This window comes from Taudactylus pleione, unplaced genomic scaffold (genome assembly GCF_031769625.1).
Source record: "Taudactylus pleione unplaced genomic scaffold, aTauple2 ptg001573l, whole genome shotgun sequence".
In the NCBI taxonomy this organism is placed as follows: domain Eukaryota; kingdom Metazoa; phylum Chordata; class Amphibia; order Anura; family Myobatrachidae; genus Taudactylus; species Taudactylus pleione.
Window position 1 is genome coordinate 7,039,203 of NW_028285970.1, and position 22,552 is coordinate 7,061,754.

Below are 22,552 nucleotides of genomic sequence, written 5' to 3' on the forward strand. Positions count from 1 at the left end.
AAGCTTTTCATGTGCGTTGGCAGTACAACTGTAAACATGAGGTTTAATCATCACGTTTACAATTGTACTGCCTGCACCCATGAAATGCTTTAAGAAGCACTAGTCGATCTCCCAGTGACTGCTTTCTGGAGTCAACATACTGCTTGCCGACATTATGAATGTTGACAAAACGTATGTATTCTGTGGAAAAATACAGTTAGACACTGAAGAGATGAGGGACACAGGCCACATAATCTTGCATCATTTAATATCACTTATAGTATATACTACGATATCGTCAAGAATTGCCTGTTCAGAGATGTGGCAGGATGACTTCACTGAAAGATATCTATCAGTGTGTACACCCAATATTGTTTGTCCTGCACTACAGGGAAATCGTTCAGCGATATCGTTGGTTGTGCAGATCGATACGTGTGTACCCAGCATAAGTTAAACAGTGATGTTATGTGGCTGCCAGCGGAGGACAGGAGCAGTGCAGCCTAGAGAGCAGTCATGTAGATCATGCAGACTACTGTATAGGTGAGTGTCATGTGTTAGATTTGCATTATTTCCCTAGCCCACCACTAACCCCCAATGCTTGTGTGTCTGGTTAGTAACCTTTGCCCACTTTCCTCGTTTTACTATTTCTAGCGGTTTTCTCTATCCCCCCTCCCTTTATGGCGTCTGTTACCCTGCCTTTCTCCGGTGCTTTGCGTTTATCAGACTCTCACTCTCCTTCGTCTAATGCGCCAGCATCTCTTACCCACTTTACCCATTATCTTATATTTTTCAGTGTTACTCTCTCTCTGATGTAGTGTAGAGTGTGCAGTAATGTTCTACCATTTAGTGTAGCTTATAGAGGGGTCACTAGTGCAGAGAGGTAGCATAGTGATGTTTCACCATGTAGTGTAGCTTCTAGAGGGGTCAGTAATGGAGTGTAGGCTATAGAGTGGTCAGTGATGTAGTGTAGTGTATAGAGGGGCCAGTGATATAGGGTAGGGTATAGAGGGGCCAGTGATTTAGCGGCGTGTATAGAGGGGTCAGTAATGGAGTGTAGGTGTCATTGATGTAGTGTAGGGTATAGTGGGGTCATTGATGTAGTGTAGGGTATTAGTGGGGTCATTAATGTAATATATGGTATAGAGGTACCAGTGACAGTGTATGGTATAGTGGGGTCAGTCATGTAAAGTAGGGTATAGAGAGTTCATAAGTGTAGACTAGGTAGAGAGAGGTCAGTAATGTAGTGTAGGGTATAGAGGGGTCAGTAATGTAGCGTAGGGTATAGAGAGGTCAGTAATGTAGCGTAGGGTATAGAGAGGTCAGTAATGTAGCGTAGGATATAGAGAGGTCAGTAATGTAGCGTAGGATATAGAGAGGTCAGTAATGTAGCGTAGGGTATAGAGAGGTCAGTAATGTAGCGTAGGGTATAGAGAGGTCAGTAATGTAGCGTAGGGTATAGAGGGGTCAGTAATGTAGCGTAGGGTATAGAGAGGTCAGTAATGTAGCGTAGGATATAGAGGGGTCAGTAATGTAGCGTAGGATATAGAGAGGTCAGTAATGTAGCGTAGGGTATAGAGAGGTCAGTAATGTAGTGTAGGGTATAGAGGGGTCAGTAATGTAGTGTAGGGTATAGAGGGGTCAGTAATGTAGTGTAGGGTATAGAGGGGTCAGTAATGTAGTGTAGGGTATAGAGGGGTCAGTAATGTAGCGTAGGATATAGAGAGGTCAGTAATGTAGTGTAGGGTATAGAGAGGTCAGTAATGTAGTGTAGGGTATAGAGGGGTCAGTAATGTAGTGTAGGGTATAGAGGGGTCAGTAATGTAGTGTAGGGTATAGAGGGGTCAGTAATGTAGCGTAGGGTATAGAGAGGTCAGTAATGTAGTGTAGGGTCAGGGCCGGCACTAGCCAGTGCTGCGCCCAGCACCGTCCTGTGTTGCCGCCCCTTCCCTCCTCCGCTCCCTCCCCCTAAGCTTACATATGTGCTATAGCGCCGGGAGGGAAGGTGGGCGTTTCCTGTGCCCTCCGGAAACAGTAGCGCTCTGGGCGACGGACAGACTTGCCCGTGCCTGGAGCCGCTACTGTGTAGGGTACAGAGGGGTCAGTGCTGTAGCGTAGGGTACAGAGGGGTCAGTGCTGTAGCGTAGGGTACAGAGGGGTCAGTGCTGTAGCGTAGGGTACAGAGGGGTCAGTGCTGTAGCGTAGGGTACAGAGGGGTCAGTGCTGTAGCGTAGGGTACAGAGGGGTCAGTGCTGTAGCGTAGGGTACAGAGGGGTCAGTGCTGTAGCGTAGGGTACAGAGAGGTCAGTAATGTAGCGTAGGGTACAGAGAGGTCAGTAATGTAGTGTAGGTATAGAGGGGTCAGTAGTGTAGTGTAGGGTACAGAGAGGTCAGTAGTGTAGTGTAGGGTACAGAGAGGTCAGTAATGTAGCGTAGGGTATAGAGAGGTCAGTGCTGTAGCGTAGGGTACAGAGAGGTCAGTAATGTAGTGTAGGGTACAGAGGGGTCAGTGCTATAGCGTAGGGTACAGAGAGGTCAGTAATGTAGCGTAGGGTATAGAGAGGTCAGTAATGTAGCGTAGGGTATAGAGAGGTCAGTAATGTAGCGTAGGGTATAGAGAGGTCAGTAATGTAGCGTAGGGTATAGAGAGGTCAGTAATGTAGTGTAGGGTATAGAGAGGTCAGTAATGTAGTAAAAAGCCTTACAATGCATTGGGCATGTTTCACAAGGACATCTAATTATTGGGATGGATTTTAACTCTGTTACGAATTCAAGAATGGGCGAAACAGCCCCGACTGCTATGAAATTCAAGTATAATCCATTGCAAGATTCTCAAACTCTACCTTAATAAGGTAGACCCCTCTATCAATCCTGGTGATTGAAAACTTTCAGTTAAATATTATACACACTTCTTGGTGCCATACCAATTTTATTCAAGATTAGATGATTTAAAGTGCATACACACACAACGATGTAAGTAATGAACGATTTTCGTTCAGTTTTTCCCTTGAAAAAGTGAACGAAAATCGTTTTACAAAGTAGTTGGTTTTACTTTACATAATAAACGATTTTCTGTGTGTTGAAGGAAAAATGTTGCAACTTCTATTGAAAGGGTATAGAGGGGCCAGTGATTTAGCAGCGTGTATAGAAGGGTCGGTAATGGAGTTTGTAGTTTGTAGTTTGTAGGTCAGTCAGACTGACCTACAAACTACAATCGACAAACGTGAACGCGCATGAACGATAATCATTCATCATCGACGTCGTTATAGTTAAATTGTTAAAAAAAAAAAATCGGTGTGTGTGTACGCACCTTTATGTATTTTATCCTCAACACAAGTAATCAGCAATACAGGTATAACTTTTCTCTTGGACTGATGATGCAGTAATCTATTTGGATCTCAACCTAACTAAATCAGCTCAAAACTGTTGCAGATGGCGATTTGTTGGTTGAATCTCTGAACCAATTCTCCTCCCATGAGTCCAAACTAGTAATTGCAGAATACTCTGAACATAATTGCTCAGATGAACTTTTGCCTGAAGTCATTTGGGAGGCCTATAGAGCCACTAACAGGGGAAGACTCCCAAGTATCTCTAGTGCAGCAACGGTGTGGCTTTGGAAATACAAGCATGGTAATTTGTCCTTTTAAAGAAGCTATCTCGGCATGAACTTCTACAACCCTTCTTACTCATGTTGACATCCTCAAGGGACAACTGAAAGCCACTAATACTATCAACTGAGGTTTTATGATAAAGCCGACAATGCTGATCAATTTCCTGTCTGTAAATTTACCAAAACTAAAGCTAAAATGACAGGAAATGGTCATATCACATAAAATACTGTAGAAATGGAATTTAACTGCTATTAAAATCCTTACTATACCCTGGACTTTTTTTAGACTGATCATGAAATGAGCAGCCTTTGACCTTGCCATCTCCTTCACCAATTTTATATAATACCTAAGCCAGATCTGGATCACATCCTCTGCTCAAACTACAGATCAATTTTCCTTACTAGATAGGGAAATTGATATTCATGGAAAGATTTTAACAAAACAGACTAAACTGTCTCCTCCCTTCTTTGATTCATTCACAAATAGTCTGTTTTATTCTAACAAGCCTCTGATAATACCCGAAGATCCATTGACCTGATCCACTCTATTCATGTACATAAATGCTCCTCAATTTTACCACTGCACTACGAAAAGCCAATCATGTAACTTTCATGTTTAGAGCGCTTGGGTCAGTGGGATCCAATGGAATTTTTTTTTACATGTTCTCTCAACCTTGTACTGCTCTGCAAAGAGCAACAATTCACATAATAATTATCCGTTATTTAGGGTTGGATACGGGATGTCGACGCTCAGGATTCTGTCGCAGTCAGAATCCCAACTCGGGCATCCCAAAATGATTAGGATACAGAAACCTGTCGGTCGGTATCCTAACCCTCTCCCTACCCTAACCCTCCCCCGTGCCTGAACATAACCTCCCCCGAAGTGCTTAACCCTAACCCTACCCCCAACCCCGCTACTTTCCTTCAGGATGCCGGCGCAGGCAATTCTGACCACCAGAATCCCAGCTGTGGGGATATTGACCGCATCCAATTATTTATATAGCGCATACATATTCTGCAGCGCTTTACAGAGAATATTTGGCCAATATAATCAGCACCTGCCCCAGTTGAGTTTACAACCTATATTCCCTACCATATGCGCACATTAGGGTTCATTTTTGTTGGGAACCAATTAACTTACCAGTGTATTTTTGGAGTCTGGAAGGAAACCCCCACAGAATCACAGGGAGAATATACAAAATCCACTGTTAGGGCCATGGTGGATATCGAACCCAGTCAGTAACGCTATCCATTACACCAACTATCATCCATTTGTTTACACCAAATGCTCCTCTCCTAAATACCTTCATTTGTTTTCATTAACCGCTCTCCTAAATATCTGTGCTACATATTGAACCTCTCAAGTCAAAATCCATTGTAATTGATATCAACACAAACTTTCCCTATAAACGGAAAATGCTCTCTTGACAGGAACAGACTCAGCCTCCTCACTTTAAAAGAAAATGAAGAATAGTTTCCACTAGGTGTAGAAAATCAATCCCCCCAAAACTGAAGTCTTAGGGAAGAATTCAATAGAATTTTGGGCACCCTGCACCCGACTTTTCAACACATTTTCCATGTCACGGCCAGTAGTTTAGATGGGTTTAGCAGTTTTACGTTGCTAGACCGGGTCTATTCGGGCACAACCAGTGAATGAGCGCCCAGAGTCAGAACAAGAATTGAAGGCTGCCCAATCTAAAGTGATGGGCGATTGGGCACACAAAAACAATTGAGTCGTCCCCTTAGACTTCTACATTTCAAGTCAGATAAGGTTATGCTGGAACAAAAAGATCACCCTTTTAAATGGCATCAGACTAAAATCAAATATTTGTGAAGGTCACCAAACATTATCAACTGTTCAAGGCTAACATCTCCTGATTTAGATTGACAGGTCACATTAATGCCATTAGGATCAACAACCTCCAAAAAATTAATTTCATCTATTTCTGACCCTCACAATTTGAGTTCTTGTGGGAAAAAAAATGCTCTAGGATCCGGCAAATAACGGTATGAGGAACTGGTCTAGACATTCTGAACATTAAGCATCATTGTATTGCTGCACAGCTTTGCTCAATAACAAGAGATATGGTAAGAACTTACCTTTGTTATCTCTGTTTCTACGAAGTCCATAGGGTCCACAGGGTTGACCTTGGGGTATAGCTGGATCTGGATCCACGGGCACCACGCAGTTAAAGCTTTGCTGCTCCCAGGATGCACTTGGGTCCGTCCTCCTCTATACCCCGCCCCGGCCACAGGCACCTCAGTTGGTAAGCAGCTAAGGCCGGAGGAGGAGACTAAACAGAGAGAAGGAAGACTGGAACACACAAGAAACCATACTCACAGAAATGGGAGACGGAAAACCGGTGACCAGCCACACAGCCCATTTGAAGCCAGGTGCGTCAGGGCGGGCGCCCTGTGGACCCTATGGACTTCGTAGAAACAGAGATAACAAAGGTAAGTTCTTACCATATCTCTTGTTTTCTACTTCAGGGTCCATAGGGGGTCCACAGGGTTGACCTTGGGGATGTCCCAAAGCAGTTCAACTAAGGGCGGGGACGCTCCTGTGCTGAAAGGAGTACCCGGCGCCCAAAGGATGCATCCTGAGAGGCGAAGGTGTCAAACGCATAAAACCTCAAAAACGTCTGAATTGAAGACCAAGTAGCCGCCTTACACAGCTGAACAGCGGAGGCGCCACGTCTAGCAGCCCAAGAGGGACCCACAGAACGAGTGGAATGAGCCTTAACAGAGGCTGGCACAGGTAAACCCTCCTGCGCATAAGCCTCACAAATAACTGAACGAAGCCAACGGGCTAACGTTTGCTTGTTGGCAGGCTAACCCCTCTTGTGAAAACCGAAGAGGACAAACAAAGAATCCGTCTTCCTAACCGAAGCAGTCCGGTCCACATAGATTCTAAGTGCCCGGACCACATCCAAGGAAGCCTCACCAGCAGAAAGATCAGGTGACTGAAAAGCTGGCACAACAAGTTCCTGATTAATGTGGAACTTTGAAACCACTTTGGGCAAAAACTCAGGACGCGTGCGGAGCACTGCCCTGTCCTGGTGAAAAATCAGAAAAGGAGGGCGACAGGAAAGCGCCCCCAATTCTGAAACCCTCCTGGCCGAAGCAATTGCCAGGAGAAAAATGGTCTTAAACGTCAGCCACTTGAGCTCCACCGACTCAAGCGGCTCAAAAGGAGGACCCTGCAAGACCCTCAGTACCACCGTCAAGTCCCACGGAGCCACCGGAGGCACGAAGGGAGGCTGGATCCTGAGAACACCTTGGAAAAAGGTGTAAACATCTGGCAGTGTAGCAATCCGTCGCTGAAACCACACGGACAAAGCAGACACATGAACCTTCAGAGAGGCCAGGCGTAAGCCGAGGTCCAAACCCGATTGAAGAAATTCCAAGATTCTGGAAACCCGGAACACCTGCGGATCATAGTTTCTGGATTCACACCACTGAAAATAAGTGCGCCACACCCTGTGGTAAATCCGCGCGGAGACAGGCTTGCGTGCCCTAAGCATGGTACCAATCACTGAACTGGAGAAACCCCTAGACCTCAAGACGGCTGTCTCAAGAGCCACGCCGTCAAAGACAGCCGACCCAGATCCGGGTAAAGGCAGGGCCCCTGAGACAACAGGTCCCGACGCTGAGGAAGAAGGTACGGAGCGTCGATGGAGAGGCACCTCAGATCGGAGTACCAAGGACGTCTGGGCCACGCCGGAGCCACCAGCACGAGCGTGCCGCCGTCCTGCTTGAATTTCCGCAGAACCCGAGGAAGTAAGGATATCGGAGGAAACAGATACGCCAGGTGAAACGTCCATTTCACCGACAGAGCGTCTACCAGACAGGCGCCTGCGTCTCTTGTCCTTGACCCGTAAACGGGCAACTTGTGATTGTGACGGGAGGCCATCAAGTCCAGCTCCGGCAGCCCCCACCTGTCCACGAGTAGCTGAAACACCTCTGGGTGAAGCGACCATTCCCCGGGATGCACATCGTGACGGCTGAGGAAGTCCGCCTCCCAATTGAGGACTCCGGGAATGAAGACTGCCGAGATCGCTGGAACGTGACACTCCGCCCAAGCAAGAATGCGAGACACCTCCGACATTGCTGCCCGACTGCGAGTTCCCCCTTGGTGGTTGATGTACGCCACCGTGGTAGCGTTGTCGGACTGCACCTGAACCGCCCTTCCGTGAAGAGCGGGGCCGGACGACTGCAGGGCCCTGTACACAGCCCGCAGTTCCAGGATGTTGATGGGGAGAAGTGCTTCTTCCGCGGACCAACGACCCTGAAGCGATAATGAGCCGGTCACTGCCCCCCAACCCCGAAGACTGGCATCCGTCGTGAGCAGGACCCAGTCCGGGATCCAAAAGGGGCGCCCCTCGACCAGATGCACCGTCTGAAGCCACCAAGCCAAAGACTGCCGAACCTCCGCGGACAACACCAGCATCTGAGAGCGGATCCGGTGAGGTAACCCGTTCCATTCCGATAGAATCAGCGCCTGCAGGGGCCGGGAATGGAACTGGGCAAATTCCACCATGTCGAATGTCGACACCATGGACCCCAGAACTCTCATAGCTGAATGGACCGACAGGCGGCAACTGCTCAGGCAACTGTGTATCCGCAGCTGCAGGGAGGAGACCTTCTCTGGAGTCAGGAAAATCCGCTGCTGACGAGAATCCAGCAGGGCTCCCAAATGAACCATCCGCTGTGATGGAATCAGGGAGGACTTCTTCCAGTTTATCAACCACCCGTGTGCTTGAAGACAAGCAATGGTCAGGTGGAGATGTCGAAGAAGCACCTCCGGGGAGCTCGCCAGCAGCAGAAGATCGTCCAGGTACGGCAACAGACGTAGACCCTGACCCCGAAGGTGGGCAGCCATAACCGCCATCACCTTGGTGAACACCCTCGGAGCCGTGGAAAGGCCAAAAGGCAACGCCCGAAATTGGTAGTGATGGTTCAGGATAGCAAACCTCAGATACCGCTGATGTGCCGGTGCTATGGGCACATGGAGATAGGCGTCCTGGATATCGAGGGAGACCATATAATCCCCGGGTTCCATCGCCAGAATGATGGAACGTAACGTTTCCATCCTGAACCTGGGAACTCTGAGGTATCTGTTCAGAGACTTCAAATTCCGGATACGGCGATGAGAACCATTGGGTTTCTGTACCAGAAACAGAGTAGAATAGTACCCCGTCCCGCGCTGAGACTGCGGAACGGGAACAATGACCCCTGCTTGTAGCAAGGATTCTATAGCTACCTGAATCTGACCAGCTTTGGTCTTGTCCAGAGAAGGACTCGTACAGAAAAACTGGTGGGGCGGCCTGAACCGAAAAGACAGGGCGTACCCCTGAGAGACTACTTCTCGAACCCAGGCATCCGTGGTGGTATTGTGCCAACACTGGGCGAATTGGAGAAGTCGGCCTCCCACTCTGGGGTCCCCCAGAGAGAGGCCCGTCCCATCAGGCAGCAGGCTTATCCTCCTGCTTGGAAGAAGGGCGTCGAGCACTCCATGCTTGCTTCTTGGGCTTGGGTGCGGCCTTGGTCGCCGAATGTCTCGGGAAGGACTGGCCCTTGGCCTTACCCTGAACCCGAAAGGACCGAAAGGCAGAGCTCCTCACTTTAGCCGGCGCAGAGGCCGAAGGGAGAAAAGCCGACTTGGACTTAGCCAAAGTATCCACTATTCTGTCCAAATCCGGACCAAATAGTAAATCACCATTAAAAGGCAAGGCCTCCAGACCCTTTTTTGAATCTGCATCAGCCCTCCAGGACCTCAGCCACAGGGAGCGCCGAGCAGATACCGCTGCAGCCGACACCCTAGAAGTGAGCAGGCTGCCATCCAAAGACGCTTCCCCAATATAGGAAGCTGCATCCCGCATCTGTCCCACTAACGCTCTCTGGATATCCGGAGCCTCATCAGGAAAGGTATCCTCCAAGGCATTGGCCCATGCCTCAATGGCTTTAGCCACCCAGGAGATAGCCATGGACGGGCGAGCCACCGCCCCGGAAAGAGAATAAATGGACTTTAAACAAGTCTCCACCTTCCTGTCCGTGGGATCCTTCAAAGAGGAGATAGACGGCAATGGCAACGTCGCGCTTTTGATCAAGCGGGTGACGTGTGAATCCACCGCCGGCGGAGTTTCCCATTTCCTGCAATGAGCTTCAGGAAAAGGATAGTTCGCCGCCAACCTCTTCTGTGGATGGAACCTCTTACTAGGTAATTGCCAGGCCGCCGCCATATGATCCGATAATTGATCAGACAGGGGGAACACAGTTGAGGTCACCTTGGCCTTTTTAAAATTAGGAAACTTCGACCTAGGAGCCGGCGCATCATCCTCAACATGTAGGATAGCCCGCACCGCCCTAACTAAGGCTGGAACATTAATGGAGGACTTAGCTTCCACCTCCTGCCCCATGACATCAGAGTCAGAGTCCTCATGGATTTCTCCATCATCTGAGGACACTTCCGAGTCCGACAACTGCGCAGCTAGTGAACTCACAACCGGACGTTTAGACACCCTTGGTGGCACATCACCTTGCAACATGGACTGAAACGCCGAGGATGAAGCCGCCAGACTCTGTACGGAGCTGGATAGAACATCCACCCAAGGCGGAGGCTGCAAAGGCACTACAGACTGACACGTCCCTGGGGAAGACTGCACATACACAGGCAGTCCCGAGTAAGGACCCACAGTCTGGGCCCCGGGGGAAGACCGCAACATTTGTGGAACCCTCGGGGAATGGGGGATGGTGGGCTGCGGTAACGCCCTAGAAGGGACCGCTGATGGGACCGATAACCGGTCCGCAATAGACGCCAGCACCTGTGAAAACATCGCCCAAGGAGGGTCCTGTGATACAGGGGGGTTGGAGGGGCCCGGTACCAGCTGGCACCGCCCGCACAGACCATCCTGAGATAAGTCCTCCCCATCAACTCCAGCAGCACAGCGTCTGCAGGAAAATAGCACAGGAGCCACAGAGCGCTCAGTCTCCTCATCAGACATGATACCGTAAATCACAAGAAACAGGTATCACCAGAGGAATTACGGTTTTAACACCCGCGCACTCACCAGTATGCGACACAACAGCCCAGATATGGTACTGTGTAGCACACAACAGTATGTGACTGACCCCACAAATACGTGTTTTATATAAGTGAGGGTCTCAGAAAAACGCCCTTCCCCCACACACCTGCCGGGCCGTAGGAGAAGGAAAGGGATAGGTATAAGCTGACAGTAAAGGAGAATAAGTCACAGACAGGCAGCACTAGCAATAGTCACATACAATGCAGAAAAGTTATACTCACTGCACCTTCCGCTACAATCAACCGCCCAGATTCAGTGTCTGGGAGGGCTATAGCGCTGTGTACACTGTCCTTTAGCAGGGGAGAGGTACACAGGGGGACCGGTCCACTTGATACCGCCTGGGAGTCTGCGATGTGCCAGTAAAGATGGCCGCCGGAGACCTCAGAGGAGGAGTGGCCGTAAGATAAGAGCAGCTCAGCGACGCCAGACTCCTAGTTGAAAGGTGCGCTGAGCTGAGGGGAGGAGCCGCTAGACAGGGAAGGCTGCCTCCCCTGGCTAGCAATTAACCCCCGGGTTGCCGGTCCCGCTACCAGCCTGATACCCTGGTGGTCTAGCGGACACGCGGGGTATTCAATTGAGGGGGAGCCCGCCGCCGCTAGCGCCTCCGGTCTGTCCCCAGAGACCGGAGGCTCCTGACTGCATTGAAGTATCCGCGGGCCGCCGCACGCGGCGACCCGCGGCTTACCTGATCCCCGTCGCGTCCGGCAGCAGTCAAGGGAGTCCCCAGAGCCCGGCTAGTACAGGCTCTGGGGTCCCGCCGCGATCCCCAGAGCTGTACTGGCGTCGCGGCGCCAGCGGGGAGAAGGAGCGGCAGCGTGGACGTCCTAAAGGACAGTCTGATGCTGCCGCTCTAACAGTGTAAAAAAAAGAAGAAAAAAATAAAAAATTTCTCTTTTAAAATAAAGCTTAGGGGCTGCTCCTGCAGCCCCACTGCGACAGGGTGACCCGACTCCGGCCGGGCACCAACTAAAACTGAGGTGCCTGTGGCCGGGGCGGGGTATAGAGGAGGACGGACCCAAGTGCATCCTGGGAGCAGCAAAGCTTTAACTGCGTGGTGCCCGTGGATCCAGATCCAGCTATACCCCAAGGTCAACCCTGTGGACCCCCTATGGACCCTGAAGTAGAAATTTTGTGTAACTGATCAAACCCTATCAAAACCTGGCCACAGATTGAGGTTAATAGTGTTGGTATAGTTTCCATTTGCGCCTGAGAACGGTCTGTTTCCACCACCTGGTATTCTCCCATTCCCTAACTCTCTGAAACCATGCCAACAAGATTCAGACATTTTCCTCTTCCCCTGGACCAATTATCCTGCTATTTAAAAAAAAATACTGGTTGTGCCCAAAGGTGTAAATTTTGGGCTTTTGAGCAATGGCAGAAAAGTGGTATAAATACATAAATGACATCTGCCAAAGACCCATATTTCCCACTTTTGCAGCAATAGAAAAAAATTAAGTACCTCTTGCAATCCTGCTGTTTCCATCTCAGAAATATTTCCAGGATCAGACCCTCACTCACCCTTTGAGGAACTAAGACCCACATCCAATCACAGGTCATCTCCAGATTGGACTACTGTAACCTTCTCTTATAGGACCTCTCTGACTCCCACCTCTCTCCACTCCAGTCTGTCCTCAATGCTGCTGTTTGGCTCATCTTTCTCTCCAAATGTACTACACCTGCCTACCCTCTCCTACAAGCCCTACACTGGCTCCCCTTCCCCTTCAGAACACAATTGAAGCTTCTCATACTCACCTACAAAGCCCTCGCCCAATCCTCTCCCATTTACATATCTGATCTTATCTCCTTTTACTATCCTGCCCGAGAAGGTGTCCTAGTCGCAATGTGATGCGACTAGGACGCACCAGGAGATTGTGCAGATTAATATCATTTGTGACACTTTTATATCTGTGTGTGATTGAGTCTGTATAGGAAGCACAATGGAACTAAAGTTATTTCCCTTGGTCTCAATGTGTGGAATTAAATTCAGAGAGACATTGGAAATATGCCATTTCAAGACAGCAAATTGCATCTGCCGGCATGACAAGTTTTCCCTGTCACCCCATAATGGTGCGACTGAAAACTTGCATAGTTGGCACTGCCATAAATGGTCGATAAGTGCGCATCAGGGCATCGCCTGGGATATCACTTTGTTTTGAATTTCGCCCAATGTTTTGTTACTTCTCACTTAAACCAGCCATTCCCACGACCCGGCACTGTGAATTTCAGACATCGGGCCTCTCAGGCTGAATCACTTCTGATGTCTCAGGAACCATTCATCTACTGTAAGAAAATGACCCTATGCACAGACCAAGAGTGGCTATATGTAGTAATTTCCCAACTATCTCTCAGAATATGGTCAATAGCAAACCTATCCATTTTGAGATTATTCATTTAATTGGAAACAGCAGTCATTTTCAGGCCAAAACATATTGTTATGCCAATTGTCATGGCCACCTTGACAAAAACATTGCTATAACTCTAGAGTCCGTCAGTGTTCTTTGTGCAATTGTTAGTTCTCCGTTGTATATGCAAACGCTTATTTTCTCAGTTTTTCGTTTTGCTGGAAGGATGTGGAGAGAACAATTCAAGGTCTGGCATATTGGAATGAACCTGTAGCAATGTTGAATGTTGGGCATACATTGCATTAAAGTGTGCAACCAATGGGCCTTATTCTGAGTCACATGCAGCAGTTACAATTTCATCCACTTCCAGCAATCGGACATCCTATGGGAACATCTGCCTGTATTCTTAGTCAGACCAATCACTGTTACCTCACAGATAGTGGTGATAGCAGTTCTCGTCACTAGTAACAGCACTTAAACCTACCCAATGCTTGGTGATACGGCCTGATCCTCTCAAAAACCTCATAAGCAAAAAAAGAATCCAGTCAACCACCCTCAAAAAACCTACACAACACACCCTGCTGCTGTTCCACTTTCCAAACAAATACCTCCCTATGTTTTTTGTAGGTAAATCATTTTATCAATTATGTCCCACTTGACATAATGGTGTCAGCCATGTTTTATCTATATATAAAGGGATAAAACGTGGCTGACACAGTTATGTCAAGTGGGACATAATTGGTGCAGCATGCAATTTGAGCAAACTTTGAGTTTTAGGTCACGAGGTATGATGATGATATATTGCACAGTTAGGAAACTGTTGGTTTGACAAAAGCACACTGTAGCAACAGGGCTGGATTAAAGACCACATGGGCTGAAAAGTATCAAAAGCCTAAAGTGAGAAGGGGAGGAGCCATGTCCACTGCTGTGTGGCTGTTGCCATACGGGCATGTACACCTCCTACACTATCATACCCAAATGTCTCCCCAAATATATAAAAGCAGAAAAAATACATAATTTTGGGAGGAAAATAGAAACACAATATTAATATTATGATTGATTGCCACTAGCTAGGCGGCTGGTTATCTTGTTGCCATCATGCCTATTTTTATATGGAGGCCTGGTGCTGTGATCCCATCCGCCACAGTCTTAATCGGGCCCTGCTTAGCAAATCACAGCCACACAGTGGTCTATAAATTTGAAACAACAAAGCTACAAATTTTAACTTATTGTTTTATGTAAGCAAAGTAAAACAAACCTAAAAAAAAAGCTAGTGCCTCCTTTAAGAATAAGCATGTCATTAGTAGTTTACTGTGGGCCTAAATTATGTTTGTATGCAACCACCGCTGTTCACTCAAGTGAGCAATTATCTGCAGACTGCATGTGCACAGCGATCGCACTGGGCAAATGCAAAGTAGCTTTTGCAATCGCGCTCACAAGTAGATTTTTAACGTAGAGTGACTGATAGGAAGGGACTGTTTGGAGTCGGTAACGGGGAGTGGCTGCAAAACACAGGCACGTAATGGCCATTGTCGGAGCGTGTATCTGTTGTCTGTTGCAATCAAGTACTAGTGAAACATGGCGCCTGTGTCGCTACTGCCATGGACTGTCTACATAGCCATCGGGCTACCCTAGCAGTTGATGTTCCTTGTTCTTGCGTATAGTCTGCGTATTTGTATGCAGTTGCGAATGAGTTTACGATGGCTCCGGTGGGCGTCAATCTTCTTTTCTGGGCAGCAGCTTCTCCTGCTAAGATTAGCAGTTCAAAAGCCTAAAGAAATCACAATTGCGAATACAACGGTGCACAAACATGAATTAGGCCCTGTACGCACACACCTGAGGTACCTCGCAAAATGGAAAGGAGGTTCCTCCTCCCACCGATTTGCCTGACAAGTTCACATATGAGTTTTAGCCTCTTTCCTAGTTTTCATCATATAGAACATGCTATGTGCTACGTTATGTGCATCATTGGCATGTAAAGAAACCAGGAGAAGTTCATAAAAACGGATACAAAGTACCAATCGAATCATTAGTGGCTTAGAAATATAAAACAAATAAATGACTGGTTAATGTAAGTTATTAAATCAAAGCAGTAAGAACCTGAAATAATTGATGCACTTAAGTCCAGTCAAATTATGTACATTATGCTGTCTGTTCCTTACAGTATACAAGTCAGTCAATGCTTAGGGCAGAGGTGCTTCTCTTTCTTGGATCAGTGCAGAATGAGAACTTGTGAGATTGGCAAGTGACGTGGCAAATGTTCTGTACAGGCTGCAGTGGTAAAATCATACATCAATGATGTCACAGTAACTGCTATGAACTTTCCGTACAGGGAGACCCTCCGCAGTGACTGTGTGCCAAGTGTGTGACAGTCCAAAATTCAAATAGGGGAGCCACACCAACTATCAGTGAGTCCGGCCAGCGATGTTTGGCGGCGTTTGGGGTGGCAGTTGGTGTGGCTCCCCTATTTGAATTTTGAACTGCGCTGCAGCCCCACCTCTGGAGCCATCACTGTCTGTCACACACTTAGCACAGTCACTGCGGAGGAACCTTCCGAACTCCCTGTATTGTCCTAAAGTTATTTCTCCAGACTTAACTGGATGACTGGAGGTGCATTTCTGAATTTCACATTTAGGGGGAGATTTATCAAAACTTGGAGAGAAAGTACCAACCAGTCAGCTCCTGTCATTTCTCAAACACAGCCTGTAAAATGACAGGAGCTGATTGGTTGGTACGCTCTCTCTCCACTTTATCTGTCTCCAAGCTTTGATAAGTCTCCGTCTTATGAGGTTTTGTGGTCATGTAATAACTACAGTCAAAGCAAAGAAAAAAACAAATTAAATGAACTTACCTCATTGTCAGACTCCACAAGCACCTGATCGTATTCACTAAGTGCTACAAGGAACATTATGGAGGTGACATTTTCAAAGCAGTGTATCCATTTCCTCCTCTCTGATCGCTGTCCTCCTACATCCACCATTCTACAGAGGACAGCAAACAGTTACAAGTCAGTGACAGCATAATATACAAATTAGGGTACACTATTTCCTAAAGACTCAGGAACTCATAATAGTTTAAAATATAAAAAAGTAAATAGAAATGTAAAAAAAAAGAATGCCCACCCAGTTGTGATGTCAGGGCAGAAATATCGAGCGATCATTTGGCGTGTGAATAGCTTACCAATCTCCCTCTAGGACGACTAATCGGTCTGCTGTCCGATACGTCGCAGTGTGTAACCAGCATCAGATTTTAAATGGTTAACAGGACTGTTTCTGAGCAACAAAAACTGCCATACTGTCAAAAACTACCAAATTTTGAACAGAGGGCCTGATTCAGAGGCGCTCGCAAAAAGCGAGCGCTCGCTCTGAATCAGGGCAGGCACTGTTTTTTTTTTTTTAGTTGCGGCCTCCTGGCCACTCGCATAGCTGTGGTGACAACCCACAGCTATTGCGAGCGGCCAGGATGATGGTTGCGATGGTCAAGACCATCGCGACCATCGGGCTTGCGACGAGACCCTTGTGGTAGGGTCTCGTGGCCGCAAACCCCAGAGAGCTTCTGGCTCACTGTTGATGTCAGTGGGGCCGCCCACAAACGGCAGGCATTCGTTTGGGAACGCCTCTGTTTGTGAAGCCACGCCTACAAAATGGGGCGAGCTGTCGATCAACATCGACAGCCATCCCTTTTGTAGTGAGCCACGGAGCGAGTGCTTTTTGTGCTCGCGCGTGTGCACTGGGCCACCAGCGACCCGCTTGCGATTGCTATGCACTTGCGAGCCGGTCTGAATCAGGCCCAGAATTTAAAGTGTGACGCCTGCTTCACTTACATACAGCTCTTCAATCAGATTTTCTATTTCATCATAATTAAATAATGAGAACTGCAGCATAAAAATAAAGCAGATTGGTCTAAAGGCCCCCATACATCAGCAATTGATTGCAGCAATCGTGCAATTTGCAATCGATTGTGTATAAAAATTGCCACAATCGATTGTGTATAAAATCTCTCCCTTTTTCAATCGATTGCAAATTGCACGATTGCTGCAATCAATTGCTGATGTATGGGGGCCTTTAGGCAGGGGTTCCCAACCACGGTCCTCAAGGCACACCAACAGTCCAGATTTTAAGGATAGCCATAATTGAGCACAGGTGTGTTAATTAGTAGCCTCGTTATTTTGATTTAACCATTTGTGCTCAATCATGGATATCACTAAAACCTGGACTGTTTGTGTGCCTTGAGTCTAAGGGGTTCACAAATTCTCACAACCACAGACTAGGGGTGTAAAAGCTTAATTTGGGCATGTATGTGTGTGTTGCAAAGTCGCCAAGCAACCTTATCACATGAGGAGCCAGTAGTATAGTTGGCAGATGATTAAACACACGGATCGTGGTGATCTGATGATCTGGAGTTACAGCCAGTCTAAATAATGGTGGAAGGATGGGGCATATTATTAAGATTTTAGCTACAGTAACTCAATATTAGGCCAACCTACAGGAATTGCTGGCAGGGAATGTGGCATGCATGCTCCGAATTAAATTTACTTGTTGAATTTACAATAATGATTTCTATCCAATTACTCTCTACCTGAAGATGACGCTCTGTAAATCAAATGGATATTCAATAATTCCTGTTGTGGGCACTCTGACTCTGAGCACATCTTGCTGGGTAGGAAGATATCCATGAGAGGCAATACGGTCCAGGTCATTCAGATAGCTGTAAATCAAATAAGAGCTTGGAGTTAGCACTTAATACTGTGATCATGTTTGTTTACACATACATTTTAAATGTGCAACGGCATAAGGAATAATCTACATGTATAGCCACTTACATTTGAATACAGGTTTCAGGGATGCTTTTCATCAGTATATACAATATACTCGCAACAGGCCCTGAATCAACTAATCAAAGCACAAGGCTTGGTAGGATTTTAAGCACTGTATAACCTGGTCTCTTGGGAGAGGTATACAGGGAGACCAGACCCAAACCTCCTGAGACCAGCAGCTTCAGTACATCAATAATAGTGGTCGCTGTGCGTCTCATAACAGAGGAGGGTAGGAGGAGCAACCCACACGCGGGAAAACATTAGCTCGATTGGCGTCTGGGCTGGGGGAGAGGCTGCCAGGGAGAGCCTACCTCCCCTATGCTGTAACAACCTTCAGGTGCACTGGCCTTATACATGGCCGACGCCACTGTCCCCCGACACCAGACTGACTTGCACCGGTGGTCTAGTGGGGGAGCAGACGCCCCACTAAAGTGGCCTCCGACAGGGCCGGTTACTGGTGTTACGGCGCTGGCAGGGGTAGAAGGAGCAGCAGCACAGACGTCCTTTAGAGCGCCTAGCGCTAATAGTAAAATTACTAAAATAAATCATAAAATAAAAAGCTTGGGACTACCTGAGCAGTCAACCTGTTATAAAAGGTGCGTCTGAATCCTGCCGCACCAAATTCAAAACTGAGTGCCTGTGGGCAGTGGAGGAGTAGCTGAGGCATCCTGGGAGCTTAACTGTTTGGTGCCTGTATCACTCCAACTACATTTTCCCCATGGTATCCCTGTGGATCCCTATGGACCCTGAAGAAGAAATGTAACCAACGTCAGAAGTGCACAGGTGAACATAACACCTGTTAATAAGACCATGCCCTATTAGTCATATTTTCTGCTTCAATATATTGTAAAGGGTTGGGTACAGGATGCCGGTGGTCGGGATCCCAACAGGGTTAGGATACCGATACATGTTGGTAAGTATCCTAACCCTCCCCCCTCGCTGCCTAACCTAACCCTCCCCCCTAGTGCCTAAACCTAACCTTCCCACCCCCAGTGCCCAACCCTAACCCTCCCCCTAATGACTAATCCCACTACTTATGGTCGGGATGCCGATGCCGGGATTTTAACAGGTGTCAGGATTTTGGCATCGGCAATCTAAGCGCTGGCATCCCGACTGCTGGTATTATAAATACATCCCATTGTAAAATATACATCAGAATAACAGCAGGCAATGTGAATGGGACTTCCCAGAGGAAGAGTATTGACAACTTTATTGCAAGCTTCAGTTGATGTGTCGCTGATCCCATAGAGCTATCAGGGCAACCGCCATCACTGGAGGAAAGCAGTAGCATTCGCTACTATAGGGTACCTAAACTTGTCCCAAAGCAGGATTTTCAGACTTGAGTGGAATTAACCTCTCAAAGCACACAGTTATGGAAATAACCTTGTGGAACATCTCCTTCAAGTTAACCTATTTATGTCAAAGTAGGATTGCATAATATGTACTGGAATGATAAAATAAAGGTTTTCAAATTAACTTTAAAACAAATTTATTGGAGCAATCCATCAAAAACAATCTTCACAGATGGCGTTTTAGGCATATTTTTATCATCTCAGAAGGTCTTTTGTTACAAATGGTTTAACTGGTCCCCAGCACATAAGAGGTTATGTTCTCATAACCAGCATGTGACAAACCTACATGGAAATGTGACTTTCACGAGAGACTCACTGTTAAAGCATGGAGTTCTATTAAAGTTAATAAAATGGGCAGAGGATTAAACATGCAAGTCATCCTGCCACATGAAAGGGGGCTCTGGGCAGGAGAGGGGGGAGCAACATAATTAAACAGAGACTTGCACTGGAATCTGCAAGTACATACATAGCGCATGCAATATAAATTTCTTAAGTTGTAATGTTACTGTTACAGGCAAAACATGCTGCCCATACGGTTTGCTATTTATGAATCACTGGATTACGATGGACCAAAAAAGGAGATTTTATATTTGCAAACAAGGTTTTGTAGACTGTTATGTAAAAAGCTTTTTTTTTTTTTTTGCTTATTCAGGATAATTGATAGTCCCGTCAGGGACTTTTTCAGTCCACTAAACTTGAACCAAAGGAATAGTCATTTTGGCACTTCAGAAGACCGGCTTCATCCCTCACAGTCCTGTGGGGGGGCCGGTAGCCATTTCCCTATAGTAGGGGGCCCTGACTAGTCTTCACTATAGCAAAGAGAGCCACACACACAGTCTTCCATTTTACAGTGAAAACCAGCCCAGACTACATCGTTTGGGTTGAAGACTGGGAGGCCTGAGGTTATAAATACAGGCTTTTATTTTATTACAGGGTACACGATATATGGGGACTCTCACATAATTGTATAGGACAAAAAACGACCTCAGCCACCAACATAGGCATTTAAAAAGGATAATAGGAAGGATAAGTTCCTTACCTATAAGTAAAAGTATCATTGGTGGTTAATGATCTCAACTAGTAGACGATATATTGAGTTTTTATACACAATTGTCTTCGATTGGTAACGTTCATTTAGTGATTGTCGCAGAGATTACAGAAAGTGTATAAAGTGGAATAATCATCTAGAAAAAAAATAAGAGTTATGGTAGACTTACCTTTGTTAACTCTTTCTTCTAGGTCCATAGGAACTACATTGGGTATGTGGTTGGAGAGATCCAGGCACCAGCCAAAGCTTCAGCTCCCAGAATGCACTGGTCCTCCTCCATATATACCCCGCCCCCAGCCACAGGCACTCAGTTTGTAAACAAGCCTAAATGGCAGGAGAAGGAAGTACAACTTACACTAGAAACACTCTCTCAAAGGTAAGGGAATCAGTGACAAGGAACAGACCCCAACTGAGGCCAGGTGCGTCAGGGCGGGCGCCCTGTGGACTTCGAAGAAAAAGAGTTAACAAAAAGGTAAGTCTACCATAACTCTTATTTTCTTCTTCAGGGTCCATAGGGTCCACAGGAACTACCTTGGGGTTGTCCTAAAGCAGTTTCCTTAAGGGTGGGGACATTCCTGAACAGAGAGGAGAATCCGCCGCCCAAGGAAGCATCCTGGGAGGCAAAAGTATCAAATGCATAAAATTTCATGAAAGTGTGGACAGAAGACCAGGTGGCCGCATTGCACAACTGTTCCACAGAGGCGCCATGTCTAAACGCCGATGATGGTCCCACAGACCGAGTCGAATGTGCTGTCACCGTGCTAGTAACAAGGAGATCAGTGTACAAACCTGAGAAATAGTCATACGCAGCCAGCGAGCCAGTGTCTGTTTGTCAGCTGGCCAGCCTCGCTTGTGGAAACCATATAACACAAAAAGCGCAAGCATTTGAGGTCCACTGTGTTTAAGGCTCAAAGGGAGGAGCCTGCAGCGCCCTGAGAACCAAGGATAAATCCCACTGTGCCACCGGAGGGACAAACGGAGGTGGAAGGTGGAAAACACCCTGCAAAAATGTTCTAACATCCGGCAGGGGAGCGATTCTGCGCTGGAACCAAACTGACAAGGTAGCCGAGTGGAGACAGAGGTCTAGTCCAGAGACCCTGAAAACTTTAGGGTCGTACTTTCTGTGGGAAAACCACTGAAAAAAAGAATGCCAAATTCTGTAATAGATGAGGGCAGAGGAAGGCTTTCTTGCCCTGAACATAGTCTGAATCACAGAAGTAGAAAAACCCTTGGCCTTTAAGACGGAAGAGTCAAAAGCCACGCCGTTAAAGTTAGACGAGGTAGGTCCGGATGTAGACAGGGACCCTGCCCTAACAAAATCGGGCCGAGGAGGAAGTTGATTGTCTATGGATAGACAGGTCAGATCGGTGAACCAATGTCGCCTGGGCCAAGCCGGGGCTATTAGTATCACCCTGCCGCCCTCTTGCTTGAATTTTCTGAGAACCCTTGGTAGGAGGGAGATTGGAGGAAACCGGTATGGCAACCTGAAATCACACCTCACCGCCAGAGCATCCACGAAGGCGGCTGAGGGGTCTCTGCTCCAGGACCCATACCTGGGAGCCTTGTGATTGTGACGTGATGCCATGAGGTCTACGTCCAGTAGTCCCCACTTGTCCACCAGGAGCTGAAAGACATCCGAATGGAGAGCCCATTCTCTGGCGTGTATGTCCTGACGACTTACTAAATCCACTTCCCAGTTGAGGACTCCTGGAATGAATATTGCCGAGATTGCAGGAAGATGGCGTTCTGCCCAAATCAGAATGTTCGCCACTTCCCTCATGGCTGCTGGACTTTGTGTGCTTCCCTGATGGTTGATGTAGGACCACTGTGGTCACATTGTCGGATTGAATCTGGACCGGCCTGCCCTGAAGGAGGTCCTGGGCCTTGTGCACGGCACGATACTCCAAAATGTTTATGGGCAGGAGACTTTCCAGAGCTGTCCATCTTCCCTGAAAGGTGCGATGACCTGTCACCGCACCCCATCCTCGAAGACTTGCATCCGTGGTAAGGAGAACCCAATTTGGGACCCATAATGGGCAACCCTTGTCTAGATGGGTGGTCTGTAGCCACCATGAGGGGGAGAGCCGAACCTCTGGGGAGGTGGATCGTTTGAGACTTTATCAGATGATACTGACCCTCCCGCCGAGACAAAATCCATCGCTGCAGGGGCCTGAAATGGAACTGGGCATATGCCACCATGTCGAAGGTGAATACCATGGACCCCAGGACCTGAATTGCTAAGTGGACTGATACTCTTCGATTGCAGAGCAATTTGCGCACTCGCCATTGTAGAGCCAAAATCTTGTCTCCTGGAAGAAAGACC

The 22,552-nt window shown here is 47.4% G+C and overlaps 1 protein-coding gene across 1 annotated transcript in view; it reads right to left on the reverse strand.

Moving 5' to 3' along the window:
- Window positions 1-22,552, reverse strand: part of LOC148442319 (guanine nucleotide-binding protein G(q) subunit alpha) — a 156,990-nt gene that overhangs the window by 15,749 nt on the left and 118,689 nt on the right. The window contains exons 4-5 of the mRNA XM_088464069.1: window positions 17,592-17,720; window positions 15,865-15,994 (exon numbers count right to left, since the gene is read on the reverse strand). Of these exons, the coding sequence (XP_088320195.1) occupies window positions 15,865-15,994; window positions 17,592-17,720 (259 nt within the window). The remainder of the gene's footprint in view (window positions 1-15,864; window positions 15,995-17,591; window positions 17,721-22,552) is intronic.